At 51.6% G+C, this 14710-nt stretch overlaps 1 protein-coding gene across 2 annotated transcripts in view; it reads right to left on the minus strand.

The window, feature by feature from the left end:
- Positions 1–12353: 12353 nt before the first annotated feature.
- Positions 12354–14710, minus strand: part of GTF2IRD1 (GTF2I repeat domain containing 1) — a 147118-nt gene continuing 144761 nt past the window's right edge. For both annotated transcript variants that reach the window (XM_064375648.1, XM_064375647.1), the window contains exon 27: positions 12354–13062. In XM_064375648.1, coding sequence (XP_064231718.1) covers positions 12994–13062 — 69 coding nt within the window. In that variant the 3' untranslated portion in view covers positions 12354–12993. The remainder of the gene's footprint in view (positions 13063–14710) is intronic.

The raw sequence follows: 14710 nt of genomic DNA on the forward strand, positions 1-14710 counted from the left end.
CTAAAAATACAAAAAATTAGCTGGGCATGGTGGCGCGTGCCTGTAATCCCAGCTACTCAGGAGGCTGAGGCAGGAGAATTGCCTGAACCCTGGAGGCGGAGGTTGTGGTAAGCCGAGATCGCGCCATTGCACTCCAGCCTGGGTAACAAGAGCGAAACTCCGTCTCAGAAAAAAAAAAAAAAAAAAAAAGATGGAGTCTTGCCCTGTCATCCAGGCTGGAGTACAGTGGCACAATCTCGGCTCACCGCAACCTCCGCCTCCTGGGTTCAAGCGATTCTCCCTGCCTCAGCCTCCCGAGTAGCTGCAGCTACGTGCCACCATGCCCGGCTAATTTTTTGTATTTTTAGTAGAGACGAGGTTTCACCATGTTAACCAGGATGGGCCTCGATTTCCTGACCTTGTGATCTGCCTGCCTCGGCCTCCCAAAGTGCTGGGATTACAGGCGTGAGCCACCGCCTGAAGTGGGACTCTTTGAATGACAGGCTGAATGAAGTGTGGTCAACAATACCTGCTTTTTCCAGCATGTGTGGATGGTGGGAAAAATAGAAGGAGGGAATCTGATTTTTAAAACTATGTGTGTGCATATATATATATATCTCTTTAAAGAGATGGGTCTCCTTATGTTGCCCAGGATGGTCTCAACTCCTGGCCTCCATGATCCTCCCACATCAGCTTTTTGAAGTGTTGGAATTATGGGTAAGAGCCAATGTGACTGGTTGGGAATTTGATTTTGATGACCAGAGGGTAAACTAGAAGTTATCATTTTTCATACAGTAGCAAGAATGCTAGAATGAGCTGGGGGCAGTGGCCCACGCATGTAATCCCAGCACTTTGGGAAGCCGAGGCGGGCAGATTACTTGAGTTTGAAACCAGCCTGGCTAGCATGGTGAAACCCTGTCTCTAATGAGAATACAAAAAAGTGGCTGGGCGTGGTGGCCCACGCCTGTAATCCCAGCACTTTGGGAGGCCGAGGCGGGTGGATCACTCCTGACCAGGAGTTCGAGACCAGTCTGGACAACATGGGGAAACTCTGTTTCTACTAAATATACAAAAATTAGCTGGACATGGTGGTGCGTGCCTGTAATCCCAGCTACTCAGGAGGCTGAGGCAGGAGAATCGCTCCAACCTGGGAGGTGGAGGTTGCAGTGAGCTGAGATCACGTCACTGCACTCCAGCTTGGGCAACAGAGTGAGACTCCATCTTAAAAAAAAAAAATTGGCCAGGCGCAGTGGCTCACGCTTGTAATCCCAGCACTTTGGGAGGCTGAGGCGGGTGAATCACGAGGTCAATAGATCGAGACCAGCCTAGCCAACATGGTGAAACCCCCTCTATTAAAAATACAAAAATTAGCTGGGCATGGTGGCACGTACTTTTAGTCCCAGCTACTTGGGAGGCTGAGGCAGGAGAATCAGTTGAATCTGGGAGGCGGAGGTTGCAGTGAGCCAAGAACGAGTCACTGCACTCCAGCCTCGGCAGCAGAGTGAGACTCTGTTCTGAGCATGAAGCCTGAAGGCTATGAAGAAGAAAAGAATATTCTGGGCCAGGCGTAGTGGCTCAGATTTGGAATCCTAGCACTTTGGTAGGCCAAGGCAGGAGGTTCCCTTGAGGCCAGGAGTTAGAGACCAGACTTGGCAACATAGTGGGACCCTTGTCTCTACGAAACATATAAAAAATATTAGCTGTGGCCGGGCGTAGTGGCTCATGCCTGTAATCCCAGAACTTTGGGAGGACGAAGCAAGCAGATTACTTGAGGTCAGGAGTTTGAGACCAGCCTGGCCAACATGGTGAAACATGTTTCTACTAAAAATATAAAAATTAGGTGGCTGTCGTGGTGGGCGCCTGTAATCCCAGCTATTCAGGAGGCTGAAGCAGGAGAATCACTTGAACCTGGAAGGTAGAGGTCACAGTAAGCAGAGATTGCACCACTGCACTCCAGCCTGGGTGACGGAGTGAAACTCTGTCTCATAAATAATAATAATAATAATTAGCTGGGCACAGTGGTGCGTGTCTGTAGTCCCAGCTACGGTAAGCTGAAGGAGGAGGGTGGCTTGAGGCCAGGAGGCTGACGCTACAATGAGCTATGATGGCCCCACTGCACTCCAGCCTGGGCAACAGAGTGAAACCCTGTCTCTCACACACACACACACATACACGAAGAATTTTAAAAATACAAATAAAAGAAAGAAAAGATAACATTCTTTTTGCTAGGGAGATATTGAGATGATATGAGCTTTTGTTTCAAGCTGTGTGTTCAATAAACCATTTCTGCAGGGACAATGACACATTGTGTGACTTGCTCTGAGAGTGCCTGCTGGGCCTGGGCCGCTGGGGGAGGCTGCAGGGGAGAGAAGACATTTCAGCTGGATCACTGCCAGGCAAAGGAAAGGGGAGAGCCAGCCAGGCAAAAGGCCTGGAGGTGTGAGAGGCTCTAGAATGATCTGAGACTGGTAGGTGGGGGAGGCGGCCTGGTTTGGCTGGAACCCAAGGCTCCCTGGGGACAGGGAAGGAGTCAGCTGTTGGGGCTGGGTCTCCAATGCCACAGTCAGGCCTGGGGGTTTCCTCCTGGAGGCAGCGGAGGCTCACATAGCTGCGCTTAAGCAGGAACGGGCAGGTCAGAGCTGAGGAGGAGGACGTCTTCTCACTGCTTCGTTTTATTTTTCAAGTGCCAACTTCTTAATATCTGTGAGTCAAGCACTGTGCTATTATTGCCATTGTGGCAACACCTCTAATTGACAGTTTTTTTTTTTGACTATGTGTGGTTTTTTTTTTTTTTTTTTTTGAGACAGTGTCTCCTTCTGTCGCCAGGAGTGCAGTGGCGCGATCTCGGCTCACTGCAACCTCCGCCTCCCGGGTTCAAGCAATTCTTCTGCCTCAGCCTCCCAAGTAGCTGGGACTCCAGGCACGAGCCACCACACCTGACTAATTTTTTTTTTTTTTAATATATTTTCAGTAAAGACAGGGTTTTACCATGCTGGCCAAGCTGGTCTCGAATTCCTGACCTCAGGTAATCCACCTTTAAAGTGCTGGGATTATAGATGTGAGCCACGGTGCTTGGCCCCAGCTGGGATCTTTCTTGATGTCCCTTGCCTGTGCGGAGGAGGTCTGGTCTGAGCAAACCTGACTAGTTAGGACTCATTTCTGTTTTTCTTTTTCTTTTTTTTGAGAGGGAGTCACTGTCACCCAGGTTGGAGTGCAATGGTGCAACCTCGCCTCACTGCAACCTCCGTCTCCCAGGTTCAAGCGATTCTCCTGCCTCAGTCTCTTGAGTAGCTGGGATTACAAACATGCGCCACCAAGCCCGACTAATTTTTGTATTTTTAGTAGAGACGGGGTTTCACCATGTTGGCCAGGCTGGTCTTGAACTCCTGATCTTGTGATCTGCCTGCCTCAGCCACCCAAAGTGCTTGGATTACAGGCGTGAGCCGCCACGCCCGGCTCTGTTTTTTTTTTTTTTCAAATGTACCTTTGTTACACTCTTTCAGACACATGAGGGAAAACCAGAAGAGAAGCTCCGCCGAGCCCCAAGTTGCAGGGTTTGCCCGCGGCGGTGCTTGTTGACCTGAGTCTCTCAGTCTGGCGGTCTCCTCTGAAGCCTAGCTGGGTGCTTCATCTTTCCTAGTTGTGTCACCCTGGACTCAGCTCTTCATTTGTGAAATGAAGAAATAATATTGACTTTGCAGGGCTGTGAGGATTAACAGAGCACACAAATGTTCTTGCATAATAGGCCGGGGGCGGTGACTCACCCTTGTAATCCCAGAACTTTGGGAGGCGGAGGTGGGCGGATCCTTTGAGGTTAGGAGTTTAAGACCAGCCTGGCCAACATGGTGAAACCCCATTTCTACTAAAAATACAAAAATTAGCCAGGTGTGGTGGGCACCTGAAATTCCAGTTACTCAGGAGGGTGAGGCAGGAGAATCACTTGAACCTGGGAGGTGGAGGTTGCAGTGAGCCAAGATTGTGCTACTGTACTCCAGCCTGGGTGACAGAATGAGACTCCACCTCAAAAAACAAACAAAAAAACAAAAAACAAACAAAAAAGAGCCAGGCATGGTGGCTCATGCCTGTAATCCCAGCACTTTGGGAGGCTGAGGCGGGTGGATCACGAGGTCAAGAAATCGAGACCATCCCGGTCAACAAGGTGAAACCCCGTCTCTACTAAAAATACAAAAAATTAGCTGGGCATGGTGGCGCGTGCCTGTAATCCCAGCTACTCAGGAGGCTGAGGCAGGAGAATTGCCTGAACCCAGGAGGCGGAGGTTGCGGTGAGCCGAGATCACGCCATTGCACTCCAGCCTGGGTAACAAGAGCGAAACTCCGTCTCAAAAAAAAAAGAAAGAAAAGAAGGTATTATGCTTGATAGGAATAAAATGATATTTATTTATTTACTTGAGATAGGTTCTTGCTCTGTTGCCCAGGCTGGAGTGCAGTGGCACAATTATAGCTCACTGCAGCCTTGACTCCCTGGGCTCAGGTGAGCCTCCCACCTCGACCTCCTTAGTAGCTGGGACTACGGGTATGCCCAGCCATGAGTTTTAGGAAGAAGATGAAATTTAAAAATTACTAGGATGGGCGTGGTGGCTCCTGCCTGTAATCTCAGCGCTTTGGGAGGCTGAGGTGGGCAGAACACCTGAGGTCAGGAGTTCAAGACCAGCCTGGCCAACATGGTGAAACTCCATCTCTACAAAAATACAAAAAAGAATTAGCTGGGCATGATGGCAGGTGCCTGCAATTGCAGCACTTGGGAGGCTAAGGCAGGAGAATTGCTTGAACCTGGGAGGTGGAGATTGTAGTGAGCCTTGATTGTGCCAATGCACTCCAGCGTGGGTGACAGAGTGAGACTCTGCCTCAAAAAAAAAACAAAAATTATGAGGCAGTGGCTAAGTGCAGTGGCTCACACCTGTAATCCCAGCATTTTGGGAGTCCAAAGTGGGAAGATCCCTTGAGGCCAGGAGTTTGAGACCAGCCAGGGCAACATAGTAAGATTCTGTCTCTACAATAAATAAGAAAAATTAGCTGGGCACGGTGGCACGTGCCTGTAGTCCCAGCCACTCGGGAGGCTGAGGCGGGAGGATCACTTGAACCCAGGGGTTCCAGGGTGCAGTGAGCTATGATTGAGCCACTGCATTCCAGCCTGGGCCACACAGACAGACCCTGTCTCTCTCTCTCTCTTTTTTTTTTTTTTGAGACAGAGTCTTGCTCTGTCATCAGGCTGGAGTGCAGTGGGCTGATTTCGGCTCACTGCAACCTCTGCCTCCCAGGTTCAAGTGATCCCCCGCCTTAGCCTCCCAAGTAGCTGGGACTACAGGCACATGCCACCATGCCCAGTTAATTTTTTGTATTTTAGTAGAGATGGGGTTTCATCATGTTGGCCAGGATGGTCTCGATCTGATCCGGTGGTCTGCCCACCTTGGCCTCCCAAAGTGCTGGAATTCCAGGTATGAGCCACTGTGCCTGGCTGAGACTCTGTCTCTTAAAAAAAAAAAAAAGTTGCTGGGCGTGGTGGCTCATGCCTGTAATCCCAGAACTTTGAGGGGCCGAAGCGGGCAATCACCTGAGGTCAGGAGTTCAGGAACAGCGTGACCAACATGGAGAAACCCCATCTCTACTAAAAAAAAATACAAAAAATTAGCTGGGCATGGTAGTACATGTCTGTAATCCTAGCCACTCGGGAGGCTGAGGCAGGAGAATTGCTTGAACCCGGGAGGCGGAGGTTGCAGTGAGCCGAGATGGCCCCATTGCCCTCCAGCCTGAGCAACAAGAATGAAACTCTGTCTCAAAAAAAAAAACAAAACCAAAATTAATAATGAAGATAAATAATGCTTTGGTTCCTTAAAAAAGTGGTGGGTTCCTTACCTTGTAGGGCCATTGGAAGACAGCTCAGGCCCACCCTTCCCTTAGTGTACCAAGCCAGGCACCTGGGCAGTGCAGGAGGGTGTCCCGAGGGGACCAGGTGCCCCTTCTCGTTTTGCGGTCTGTCTCTGTGCCGATTATTGCTTTATTACTGTTTTCAGTCAGATATAATTCCAGCATTTTCTATAATCTTGATCTTTTCATTGATACCAGATTTTTATACAAAGATTTGTATATAAAATGATTGTGTACCCACCAGAATACATTCCCCGGCAATTAGAATGTTTAAGATGCAGCTCCTAACCATCTTTCATTTATTACTTTTGAAAGTGTTTTGTGATTTTTTTGGGGATGTGTTTACAAATCCAATAACAATTCTCATTTAGAGTTGCAAAACACGAAGCCATTTCGAACTGAGACAGATGGCAGCTAAATGAAGTTTAATTAAAGAATGAGTGCTTTGAATCAAATCACTTTTTAAAAAGTACAGTACACTGAGATTCTGGAGAGGTTGCATAAACAGCATCTGGGCGCTTCTGCGAGGAAAAGAGTCGGTAACGCTTTCCCGTCCAATACGGGGCTGGGTGGGCGCAGGGTGGGCGAAGGGAAGAGTGGCCTTTTGCACAATACCTCTGTCCTCTGCTTGGACACACCTCCCAAAGCCCAGGCCTCCAGGGACTGGGGGAAACCCACAGGAGACAGCCTTTTGCTTCAAAGGCTTTGGCTTGGAGCAGGGGATGGAGGTGGGAGAGGGGTCCCCACTCCTGCCCTTTTTTCTTTTTCATTGTTACTGTTTTTGGAGATGGAGTCTCACTCTGTCGCTCAGGCTGGAGTGCAATAGCCTGATCTCAGCTCACTGCAACCTCTGTCTCCCAGGTTCAAGCGATTCTCCTGCCTCAGCCTCCTGAGTAACTGGAATTACAGATGCCTGTCACCACACCCAGCTAATTTTTTGTATTTTTAGTAGAGACGGGATTTCATTGTGTTAGCCAGGATGGTCTCGAACTCCTGATCTCATGATCCGACAGCCTCGGCCTCTCGCAGTGCCGGGATTACAGGTATGAGCCACCGCGCCCCATCTGTCATTTCTTTAAGACATAGGGTCTCACTGTGATGCCCAGGCTAGTGTGCACTGGCTCAATCCTCTGCTTTCAGGGAAGCAGGACAGGAGAGTTTGCTGCACCCACCCACTTAATTGCGCGCCATCTGCAGCGAGCCTGAAAGGGAACAGATGGGGAGCCTTGTGGGTCTCTGCGCGGATGAAGGAGGATCGGGTTCCCCGGGCCCGCCCTGCCCCCGGGCTCCGTGCCTCTCTGGGCACGGGATGGCCGTGCCCGCGGGCACCGTCTCAGCCTCGCCGCGCGGTCAAGCAGAAGCCACTTCCGCCTCTGGTCGCGGATCTGAGCCGAGGAGCGGGGGCGGCGGGTCTAGACGACCGTCAGGCGCCAGGGAGCGGTGGCGGGTGGGAGGGGGCGCCAAGTGGGCCGGCCCCGGGGACGAGAATGGTGGGACAGGAGGCTGGGGACCCCGACACCCTGAGAGACTCCTGGAACGCCGCGCCTGGATGCTTGCACTTGGTGCAAGGAAAGCAAAACAGATTTTAAATCCAGAGTCACAGGATCAGGGCGCGGAGAATGGGTTACAGGATGTGAGGGTTTAAGGTGACAACTGCAAGGACGCTTCAGATCATCTTGACTTCATAGGCAGTTTCTGCTTGGAGGGTGGCGGCCAGCTTAGGAGGTCACCGCTACCCCATCCTGGAGTGGAAAGAGTGGGCCTGGCCCAGGGCAGGGGCCGAGGGTGGCGTGAAGGCGCCTGGTGGCTCTGGGAGCCACTAGAAGCAGAAAGGGAGGAGGGCGAGGCTGGCAGCTGACTGGGTGGGGGGTTTGCACCAGCCGAGGGAGGAGTGGCTGTGCCAGGCACTGATTTCCAGCGTCTTTCCAGGAGGAAGCGTGGTCTGCAAGGCTGGGATGGGACCTTCCTCTCAGCTCTGAGCATGGGACTGACCCCAGGGCTGGCAGAAACCCGGGACTGTTTAGACCATTTCCTCGGCTGACTCAGAACTCAGTCCTTTCAAGCCACAGGCCTCTTTCTGGGCCCTGGGTGGACGGTTAGAGCCAGATCCTGGGGCCACCCTGACCCCTGACTCCCCGGAAACCCTCGTCCATCTGATTGGCTGGTCCTCTTGTTATTTTTTGACCTGGCCCAAACTGCTGCCATCTCTCCTCTCTCTCTCTTTTTTTTTTTTGAGATGGAGTCTCGCTCTGTTGCCCAGGCTGGAGTGCAACAGTGTGATCTCGGCTTACTGCCAGACTCCACCTCCGGGGTTCAAGAGATTCTCCTGCCTCAGCCTCCTGAGTAGCTGGAATTACAGCCATCTGCCACCACACTCTGCTAATTTTTGTATTTTTTTTTTTTGAGACACAGTCTTGCTCAGTCATCCAGGCATCCAGGCTGGAGTGCAGTGGTGTGATCTTGGCTCACTGCAACCTCTGCCTCCTGGGTTCAAGCAATTCTCCTGCCTCAGCCTCCCGAGTAGCTGGGATTACCAAGCACCTGCCACTGTACCCAGCTAATTAGTGTATTTTTAGTAGAGATGGGGTTTATCATCTTGGCCAGGCTGGTCTCAAACTCCTGACCTAGTGATCCACTTGCCTTGGCCTCCCAAAGTGCTGGGATTCAGGCATGAGCCACCATGCCAGGCCAATTTTTGTATTTGTAGTAGAGATAGGGTTTCGCCCTGTTGGTCAGGCTGGTCTCGAACTCCTCATCTCAGATGACCCTCCCACCTTAGCCTCCCAAAGTGCTGGGATTACAGGTGTGAGCCACAGCGCCCGGCCTCCACTGCCATCTTCTGTTGGAGCCACTACAAGGCCCTCCGCGGTGGTCTTCTGATTTGTTCCTTCCTTCTTTCTCTGATGCCTCTCTGTAGCAGGGGCACCCTTCCAAAACTCAGACTTAGGCCTGGCTTCCCCCCGGGTACTTCCTGTTGTCGGTCTCATTTGCCCTCTGGAAATCACCTTGGCCTGGCTTCTGAGGCCTTCCACATGGGTTGGTGAGAAAAGGACGCGCTCCTTCCCAGAGTGCTTGGCTGGGCAGACGTAACCCAGGCTGGATGTCCGCCTGGCTCACCCCATGCCCGGCACCATGTGTAGGAGACACCTGCTGAGCGTCCTCAGAAACCCTGACTGAGTCACCTCCATCCACTCTGCGTCCCCTCTAGGGACACCTTCTTATTCCTGGAATGCATCCGGTCCCAGTCCAGCTCCCCACGTGGCTCGCTCTCTCTTTTTTTGAGATGAGACTGACTTTCATTTTCTTGTTGCCTGGACTGGAGTGCAGTGGCGTGATCTCAGCTCACCACAACCTCCGCCTCCCAGGTTCAAGAGATTCTCCTGCCTCAGCCTCCCAAGTTCCTGGGATCACAGGTGTGCGCCACCACGCCTGGCTAATTTTGTATTTTTTTTTTTTTTGAGACAGAGTTTCGCTCTTATTACCCAGGCTGGAGTGCAATGGCGCGATCTCGGCTTACAGCAACCTCTGCCTCCTGGGTTCAAGCAATTCTCCTGCCTCAGCCTCCCGAGTAGCTGGGACTACAGGCACGCACCACCATGCCCGGCTAATTTTTGTATTTTTAGTAGAGACGGGGTTTCACTATGTTGACCAGGATGGTCTCGATCTCTTGACCTCGTGATCCGCCCGCCTCAGCCTCCCAAAGTGCTGGGATTATAGGCGTGAGCCACTGTGCCCGGACTAATTTTGTATTTTTATTAGAGATGGAGTTTCACCATGTTGATCAGGCTGGTCTCAAACTCCCGACCTCAGGTTATCCACCCGCCTCTGCCTCCCAAAGTGCTGGGATTACAGGCATGAGGCACTGCGACCACCCCGCTCTCGTCTCAAACACTGAACAACCCCAGCCCTCTCATCTTTGTCCTCCCAAAGCCTCACTTGCTCTTCAAGCCTCAGCTTCAAGGACTCTTCCTACTTTCTGCACTAGGTGAGGTCCTCCTGCTTTGTTTTTTCAGAGGAACAGTCTTGCTCTGTTGCCCATGCTCAACAGTACTGGTGCAATCACGGCTCACTGCAGTGTCAAACTCCTGGACTCAAGCGATCCTCCTGCCTCAGCCTCCCAAGTACCTGGGACCACAGGCCCATACCTCCATGCCCAGCTAATTAAAAAAAAATTTTTTTTTTGAGACGGAGTTTCACTCTTGTTACCCAGGCTGGAGTGCAATGGCGCGATCTCGGCTCACCACAACCTCCACCTCCTGGGTTCAGGCAATTCTCCTGCCTCAGCCTCCCGAGTAGCTGGGACTACAGGAGCACGCCACCGTGCCCAGCTAATTTTTGTATTTTTAGTAGAGACGGGGTTTCACCATGTTGACCAGGATGGTCTCGATCTCTTGACCTCGTGATCCACCTGCCTTGGCCTCCCAAAGTGCTGGGATTATAGGTGTGAGCTACCGCGCCCGGCCAATTAAAATTTTTTAGAGAAAGGGTTCCACTATGTGGTTGAGGCTGGTCTCAAACTCCTGGCCTCAAGTGATCCTCCTACCTTGGCCTCCCAAAGCATTGGGATTACAGGCCTGAGCCCCCGCACCAGCCTTACTCTTGTGCTCCCCGGCAGCCGCCTTCCCAGTCGGGACACTCGGCTGCTTGGTCTCCCAGCCAGAAGGGCAGGGCTCAGTAATCATGTGTTGTCAGCAGGTACTGGGTGCCAGGCCTTGGATGCCTGCCACGCTCTTGTGACTTGTCTTTCTGCCTTTAGTCTTATCCCTTCCTTCAACTTCCCACCTGCCCCCAGCGTGGTCTTTCTGAGACACAGCTGGGACCCATCATTCAGCTTATCAAGTACCCAGGGCTCTATCCAGAATCATCCCAGGCTGGGCATGGTGGCTCACGCCTGTCATCCCAGCACTTTGGGAGGCTGGGGCAGGAGGATGGCTTGAGCCCAGGAGTTTGAAGTCAGCCTGGGCCACATGGTAAGACCCCATTTCTACAAGAAATAAAAAATTGGCTGGGTGTGGTGGCTCACACCTGTAACTCCAAATACTCTGGAGGAGAGGCAGGAGGATTGCTTAAGTCCAGGAGTTTGAGGTGCAGGAAGCTATGATTGTGCCACTGCATTCCAGCTTGGGGACACAGAAAGACCCTGCCTCTGAAAAAGAAAAACAGTCCTACCCCAAAGCCCCTTCCCCTCTTTTTTTTTTTTTTTTTTGAGACAGAGTCTTGTTCTGTCGCCAGGAGCCAGGCTGGAGTGCAGTAGCACGATCTCAGCTCACTGCAACCTCCACCTCCCGGGTTCAAACAGTTCTCCTGCCTCAGCCTCCCGAGTAGCTGGGATTACAGGCATGTGCCACCATGACCAGCTAATTTTGTATTTTTTAGCAGAGATGGGGGTTTCTCCACGGTGGTCAGGCTGGTCTTGAATTCCCTCAGGTGATCCCCATTCTTTGGCCAAAGTGCTGGGATTACAGGTATAAGCCACTGTGCTCGGCCTCCAAACCCCCCCGCCTTTTTTTTTTTTGAAATGAAATCTCGCACTGTCACCCAGGCTGTAGTGCAGTGGTGTGATCTCAGCTCACTGCAATCTGTGCTTCCTGGGTTCAAGCAATTCTCTTGCCTCAGCCTCCTGAGTAGCTGGGACTACCAGCGTGTGCCACCATGCCCAGCTAATTTTTTTGTATTTTTAGTAGAGATGGGGTTTCACCATGTTGGCCAGGATGGTCTCGATCTTCCGACCTCGTGATCTGCCTGCCTTGGCCTCCCCAAGTGCTGGGATTACAGGCGTGAGCCACTGTGCCCAGCCCTAAACCCCTTTTTGAAGACGTCTCATCTAGCCACAGTAATTCCACCAGGATGGGCCCCTCCCTCTGTTTAACACTTACCATATTTAACAAATTTTTTTTTTTTTTTTGAGACAGGGTCTCGCTCTGTCGTCCAGGCTGGAGTGCCAAGGTACAATCACAACTCACTACAACCTCAACCATCTGTACCCAAGCAATCCTCCTCCTGCATCAGCCTCCTGAGTAGCTCAACTCCAAGTGTGTGCACCACCACGCCTGGCTAATGTGTGTGTGTGTGTGTGTTTGAGACAGTTTCATTCCTGATGTCCAGGCAAGAGTGCAATAGTGTGGTCTCAGCTCACCGCAACCTCTGCCTTCCGAGTTCAAGCGATTCTCCTGCTTCAGCCTCCCGAGTAGCTGGGATTACAGGCACCTACCAACACACCCAGCTAATTTTTGTAGTTTTAGTAGAAATGGGGTTTCACCATGTTGGCCAGGCTGGTCTTGAACTCCTGACCTCAGGTGATCTGCCTGCCTCAGCCTCCCAAAGTGCTGATATTACAGGCGTGAGCCACTGTGCCCAGCCTAATGTTTGTATTTTTTATACAGACAGGGTCTCCCTATGTTGCCCAGGCTGGTCTCAAACTCCTGACCTCAGGTGATCCACCTGCCTCCACCTCCCAGAGTGTTGGGATTACAGGCAACAGAGTGTCAGCTCACCGCAACCTCCGCCTCCCGTAGGCTGTTAAATATCACATCAGGCCATATTTAAAATTTCCTTGAGAAAGGGTTCCAGTATGTTGCTTAGGCTGGTCTCAAACTCCTGGCCTCAAGCAATCCTTTCACCTTGGCCTCCCAAGGCATTGAGATTACAGGCCAATGAGGTTGAACTCCTGACCTCGAGCAATCTGCCTGCCTCAACCTCCCAAAGTGTTGGGATTACAGGCGTGAGCCATCGTGCCTGGCCCTGTGGCACTTTTTCCTTCTGTGGCTTTTCTTGAGGTCACACGTTCCCAGGAGCACAGAGAGGTCTGAGGTCTTCCTGGACGCTACCTCTGCTGTGATGAGGAAGGAGGGCCTTGGCAGGCCGCCTGAGCTGCGTTTCCCGACCCCGTCCCCTGTGACAGCTGCGGCCGAGATCCAATAGAGAATGTGAAACAGGAACCGTAAAAGTAAAGGCAACGCTTTTTTTTTTTCTTTTTTTACTTATTTAAAAAGGCCTTGGTGGCAGGAATATAGTGTAAAAATCATTGGAAAAACTAAAAGGCATCGATACATATCCGAATATACACTTTGTACATAAATTACATTTCCTTTAGTCTTTCTGAGTGAGGTCCTGATTCAGTACTGAGGTCTAGTAATTAAGAGGTCCTGGGATCTGCACGTTCAGGCCGGCATAGTCCACCATGTACATTGGCCATTGCTAGAGAGAGGGACAAAGGGACCGAGTTAGGACTCCAGGTAACGAGGAACAAACCCAGAATGCTTAGCTGTGCTTTCGGAGGCGCTTTCTCAGAGGTTACTCATTTATTTATAGTTTTTATTTTTTTGAGACGGAGTTTCACTCTTCTGCCCAGGCCGGAGTGCAGTGACGTGATCTTGGCTCACTGCAACCTCGGCCCCCTGGGTTTAATCAAGTCTCTTGCCTCAGCCTCCAGAGTAGCTGGGATTATAGGCTAACTCCTGACCTCAGGTGATCCACACCCAGTTGATTTTTGTATTTTTAGTAGAGATGGGGTTTTGCCATGTTGGCCAGGATGGTCTCAAACTCCTGACCTCAAGCAATCCACCCACCTCGGCCTCTCAAAGTGCTAGGATTACAGGCGTGAGCCACTGCACCTGGCCTATTTATTTTTGAGACGGAGTCTTGCTCCATTGCCCAGGCTGGAGTGCACTGGCGTGATCTCAGTTCACTGCAACCTCCACCTCCTGGGTTCAAGCGATTCTCCTGCTTCAGCCTCCTGAGTAGCTGGGATTATAGGTGCCCACCACCATGCCAGGCTAATTTTTGTATTTGTAGTAGAGACAGAGTTTCACCGTGTTCACCAGGCTGGTCTTGAACTCCTGACCTCAAGCGATCTGCCCACCTCAGCCTCTCAAAGTGCTGGGATTACAGGCATGAGCCACCACGCCCAGCAGAGGCTATTTATTTTGAGGTTGCTGAGGCCGAGAGGGAATGTGGCCTGTATGAGGCCATGTGGTTTAGCGGTGGTCCTGGAGTCCGGGCTGGAGCCATCTCTCTGTTCCCAGCTGTGCCCCATCCTGGGGGCTCATCGTGTGGCCCGAAGACTGGGGCCAGAGGGAGCTGAGGACTGGCTTAGCCAGGCATTCACCCCCATGAACTCAACCTACACTCCAAAGAAGCCGTCCTGTCTCTCTGGGGGCCTGTTAGAGCTAGGGACCCTCTGTGGACACTCGTAAGCCTAGGTGGGGCTACAGGTGAAGTCTGAACTTTTGAGTTCTCTAGGAAGGGGCTGAAGAGAGACAAGGTCAAAGGATAACAAATCCAAAAATCATTTTCTTTTCTTTTGTTTTTGAAATGGAGTCTTGCTCTGTCACCCAGGCTGGAGTGCAGTGGCACAATCTTGGCTCACTGCAACCTCCTCCTCCAGATTCAAGTGATTCCCCTGCCTCAGCCTCATGATCAGCTGGGACTACAGGCACCTACCACCACTCCTGGCTAATTTTTGTATTTTCAGTAGAGATGGGGCTTCACCATATTGACCAGGCTGGTCTTGAACTCCTGACCTCGTGGTCCACCTGCCTCGGCCTCCCAAAGTGCTGGGATTACAGGCAGAAGCCACTGCGCCCGGCATTTTTTTTTTCTTTTTTTGAGACAGAGTCTTGCTCTGTCGCCAGGCTGGAGTGCAGTGGCATGACCTCAGCTCACTGCAACGTCTGAGTCCCGAGTTCAAGCAATTCTCCTGTCTCAGCCTCCCGAGTAGCTGGGACTACAGGTGCGGGCCACCACGCCCAGCTAATTTTTGTATTTTTAGTTGAGACAGGGTTTCACCGTGTTAGCCAGGATGGTCTCAATCTCTTGACCTCATGATCCATTCGCCTTGGCCTCC

This window comes from Aotus nancymaae, unplaced genomic scaffold (genome assembly GCF_030222135.1).
Source record: "Aotus nancymaae isolate 86718 unplaced genomic scaffold, 86718_ANA_hifiasm-v0.15.2.pri h1tg000012l, whole genome shotgun sequence".
NCBI classification, from domain to species: domain Eukaryota; kingdom Metazoa; phylum Chordata; class Mammalia; order Primates; family Aotidae; genus Aotus; species Aotus nancymaae.